The sequence below is a fragment of the Diabrotica virgifera genome, chromosome 5 (assembly GCF_917563875.1).
Source record: "Diabrotica virgifera virgifera chromosome 5, PGI_DIABVI_V3a".
NCBI lineage: Eukaryota > Metazoa > Arthropoda > Insecta > Coleoptera > Chrysomelidae > Diabrotica > Diabrotica virgifera.
In genome coordinates this window covers 110,407,669-110,412,206 of record NC_065447.1, presented here as the reverse complement: position 1 = coordinate 110,412,206, position 4,538 = coordinate 110,407,669, and the positions used below count along the sequence as shown (strand labels likewise).

Sequence of the window (4,538 nt, the reverse complement as noted above, 5' to 3'; positions counted from 1 at the left end):
GACATTTAAAACATTTTCAAAACCAAATTCCATCTCTTCGTTAGCATTAGCTTCAATATCTTACTCTGACACTTCTGTTATCTTAGAGTTCCCACAATTAGTACCCATGCACATGCACCCTTTGCAGAATATTGAACAACTAATTCCTATCTTCCTACAACCGCAGTTTTTTGTACATCCTTTGGTACATTTACATGCTATTTTTTCAAGCAAAGCTTGTGGTGCAGGAGCTTTGTCAGTAAATATTGGAATTAATCCATACTTTGAAGTTTGCCCGGCCGAGTCAAGTGGATCCAAAGTATTAGGTACCTATAAAAAATAAGATTCAATCATAACACACAATCACATAAAAAAGTTGTAATGAGAAATTTAAAAAATAATCCAAAATCAAAAATCGATGCAAGTACTTATTACATTTTGAAAAACCATATCTTATTCTAAAATAATCCTAGAATTTTTTATAATACACCATTTTAAAGTAAACAGAATAAGATTTCTTTTTCATTATAATATATACCTAAATGTAGAAAAAAAAGTTATAATGGGAAATTTAAAAAAATAATCGTAAAAATATAAAAACTCGCTAAAAGTATAAAATCTTGAAAAAGATAACCTCTTTAAAAGAAGTCGTACAACATTATACAGTAGAACATTTTAAAGGTAATTGATTTCTATTCCTCTTACATGTAGCATTGCATATGCCTAAAGTTTCGTAGAAAAAATTACAGAACAATATTTGCGAAATAACAAGGAAACTTGCCCAAAATTGCTGTGAGTGACAAGCTTTGAAAAATCATATTTCGAAAACTGTAAATCCTAATGGCCTCTACTAAACACAATTTTAAAGAGAAAATGTGTAATTTTTTTTTCTGTGAAGCAATGTCTATACCTATATCTCCGTGGACAAAAGTTATGGGACAAAAAACAAAATTTCTTTCTTTTGGGTTTCTTTGTGCTTTTTCTTTTCAATATATTTTTGTAAAAAAAAGTATCCTTGACTTTAAAAAGTTACATTTAGATAGGAAATTTAACCAGGAACAATTTTTATGTAGACGTGTTTGTACCAAAAGTTCATAGAACTCTCCCTAATGTAACCTGTGCCCAGGGACTAATTCACCCATTTCTCAAAAACGCACCCCTTTAAATGGTAGCACTCCGCGGTTTTTTCATATATAGAGATTCGTTGACCATATGAAATAATAAAACTCCGTTAACGTTGTAGTTCCCTTCTATAGTACATAATCAATAGCCTATTATTCAGTTAAAGACTATAAATTGTAGACGTCTAGTAGAAATACAACAATTGAGAAAGGCCAATTTGTAATAAATTTTGTGTGGAAGTGTTGAAAACAAAGGTTTTCCATTGTTGAATATTTCTGTGTTTGTGACATGTCGATGATTTTCTCTATGCTCTCGTGGCAGTGCTGTACATTTATGTTGGGTGAGATGTAGCATGGGAATATAAGTAGGTTTTTCATTTTTATTACTGACATATCCGTCGTTTCTTGTAATCTTGTAGATATACACGTTTTTATATAAGGGGTGTATTGTATATCAATTCTGCTATCGGCCATCGAGCACTTTATTCATTAGTAGATCTGTATCGGTTTCACTAAACGAAAAAGGTATGTAATATTAATAAAAATTCAAAAAATCCACAAGTAAAAATTTTCCTGTAGTTGGCTGCATACCATATAATACAAAAAACAGTAAAATCCTGTATAAAAGGTATATTTAAAATCCTTCAAAAGGGCCACATCAAAATCACATAACTAGTTTTCGACTGGTTTACCAGTCATCATCAGTGCTTACGTGCAATGTACATGCTAACCACCAAGATATTGTTTAACAAAAATATGTGGGTCAAAGCCCAGTAAAAGTAGTCCGTCAAGGAAACATTGGTTTGAAATGCTACATTAAGCTAGGATGTTTAAAATATTTAGCTATTCTGCCCCACATATATTTTTGTTAAAAAATATCTTGGTGGTTAGCATGTACATTGTACGTAAGCACTGATGATGACTGGTAAACCAGTCGAAAACTAGTTATGTGATTTTGATGTGGCCCTTTTGAGGGATTTTAAATATACCTTGTATACAGGATTTTACTGTTTTTTTTTATCAATAAAAATGTTAATTCAGACAACAAAAGCAATACTTAAAATTTGTCCAATTCTTGGTTTTATTGGAACAACAAAGCGATATTCATCAATTCATTATTTTCGTTAAATGATCCAATGTATTACGTTCATTGATATTACGAACACTGTTCACTAAGTCAACGAACACTATTCATTGAAACAACAACGTCGTTAATTGGACCGCGTTATGCATAACTCGACTAAGCGCCAAATTCAAGTTTTTTGGAATAATGCTGCCATCTATCAAGTAATGACGTTACCTATTTGGGAAAAAATCACCAAAGCCTAGAAATCTGTATTTTGGAAAATATTTTACTTTTAGCTAAACGCCAAATCGACTAAATGTCTGTAAACATTTGACAATACCCGACTAAGTGACTTAGATTTAGCATAATAAGACTATGCGACATAATATTGGCGCTTGGTCGCCTTATGCAAAAACGGAAATCGGCGGGATTTTGGCAGCATTGTTTCCGTCTTGTTAATTTGTTAATTCAGTTCAGTCTGTTGAGCAATATAAAAAGTGTCGCGTTATATTTTTTATAAAAGTTGTGTTTAAAAGTGTAAAAAAGCGTGTAAATATGTTGCAGAGGACTGCTCTAATTTTAAACCGTGCTCGAGAAATAACAAACGAGGAGAAGGTATTGTAAAAATTACCAGACATTATTTTTGAGGTGTAAATTAAAAACTTAAATTTTTACAGTAGTTTTGTTTATCTTTATTTACTTTATTTATAGGAAGAAGGTATTCGGCAAGAAACAAGTTCGCTTCAGACTTATACCAACTTAGAACCGTTACAGGAAGTTGATTTTAACTTAGCAACAGATATTAGTGAGGTATGTTATTATAAGTTTTAATGTTTAACTAAGTTTTGTTAATTTTTACTTATTGTTATTTATAGAAAGAAAGTACTCATACAGCAGCTGTTTCCCCAAAGACTTACAGCGATTTACAAACGGTTCGGGAAGTGGAATTTAATCTAAAATTACCAGACATAATTTATGAGGTATAAAAAACCAAATAAATAGCAGATTTCTAAATTTTTATTTACTTTATTTGTAGGAAGGAAGTAATTCGGATGGATATTCAAACAAGGAAAATGAAATAGGTGACGTAAGAGTAATGGATGATAATCAAAATCAAGAAGAAGACCGACAGTCGGGTCGGAAAGAATATCGTCAAGATTTAAATTTTGTCAACAGAGATATTAATGAAGATAACAATATAGTAGAGATGGAGCAATCCGATAAAGGAGAAAATGATGGGGAAAAGAATGGCGTAAAATCTAAAGAAAAAAAATATCAGGGCCGTCCAAAAAAAGGGAGAAAGAGAAAGTTCCCTAGTCAGAATAGAGAAATCCGCAAAAAACACTGCATTCAAAATAAATCATACTTTACACAAAAAGGAGAAATGAAACTAAAAAAAGAGTTTCGTCAGTATTTGTGCAAATGCGACTGTCTATCGAAAGTTGGCATTGAAAATGCTAAACAAGAATACGACAAATTTTATGAAGTAAGTTCGCATGATGCTCAACGTGCCTTAATTTGCGCCATGGTTCAAGAAGGTCCAATAAAAAGAAAAAGAAAACAAAATTCTACTAAAAAAATGCACTCCAGGGTGTACAATATTAATGGCCACGTAGTTTGCAAAACATTTCTGTTGCAAACCCTAAGAATTTCGAGTGCAAAAGTGGATAATGCCTTAAAATCAAAAAAAAAAGGATAGAAGGAGTTAAAGACTTAAGAGGAAGAGCAGGCGGAAAAAATAAAATATCAGAAGAACGATTGCAAGAAATATTAGAACATATTGAACAATTTCCAAAATATAAGTCTCATTATGCAAGGGAAAAAACAAGTTCAATGTACTTACGAGCAGACACTACATTGCCCATTATGTACGATTTGTACAAGCAGCAAGTTAATAATTCACCTGTGTCGTTTTCGAAGTACAAAAACGTTTTTTTAACTCATTTTAATTTCAGAAGAAAACCACTGAAAAAAGACACTTGTAACCTTTGTGACAAATTAGAAATTCTAATAAACAACAGCGCCACAGAAGAACAAGTTAAATATAAAACTGAGAGAGATAACCACATCGATTCCGCTGAAGAAGCAAGACAAGCTTTAAATGCAGACAGAAAGCGTGCAAAATTTGACGAACAACTTGAAGTATTGTGTTTTGATATGGAAAAAACACTGCCTCTTCCCCGTATACCTACAAATGTAGTTTTTTACAAACGCCAACTTTGGCTTTATAATCTAGGTATACATACAGCTAAACATAATAAAGGCCATTGTTATGTGTGGTTAGAAGGCGAAGCCGGCAGAGGGGCCCAAGAAGTTGGCTCTTGTTTATTTAGACATGTGTTGAAAGCTAGAGATATGGAGGCATGTAAACA

The 4,538-nt window shown here is 32.1% G+C and overlaps 1 protein-coding gene across 1 annotated transcript; it reads left to right on the top strand.

The window, feature by feature from the left end:
• Positions 1-2,968: 2,968 nt before the first annotated feature.
• On the top strand, positions 2,969-3,876 carry LOC126885097 (uncharacterized). Its single transcript, XM_050651525.1, has 2 exons — positions 2,969-3,146; positions 3,203-3,876. Exon 2 carries the CDS (start codon positions 3,263-3,265, stop codon positions 3,863-3,865), a length of 603 nt encoding a protein of 200 aa, XP_050507482.1. The 5' UTR covers positions 2,969-3,146; positions 3,203-3,262; the 3' UTR covers positions 3,866-3,876.
• The last annotated feature ends 662 nt before the right edge of the window (positions 3,877-4,538 follow it).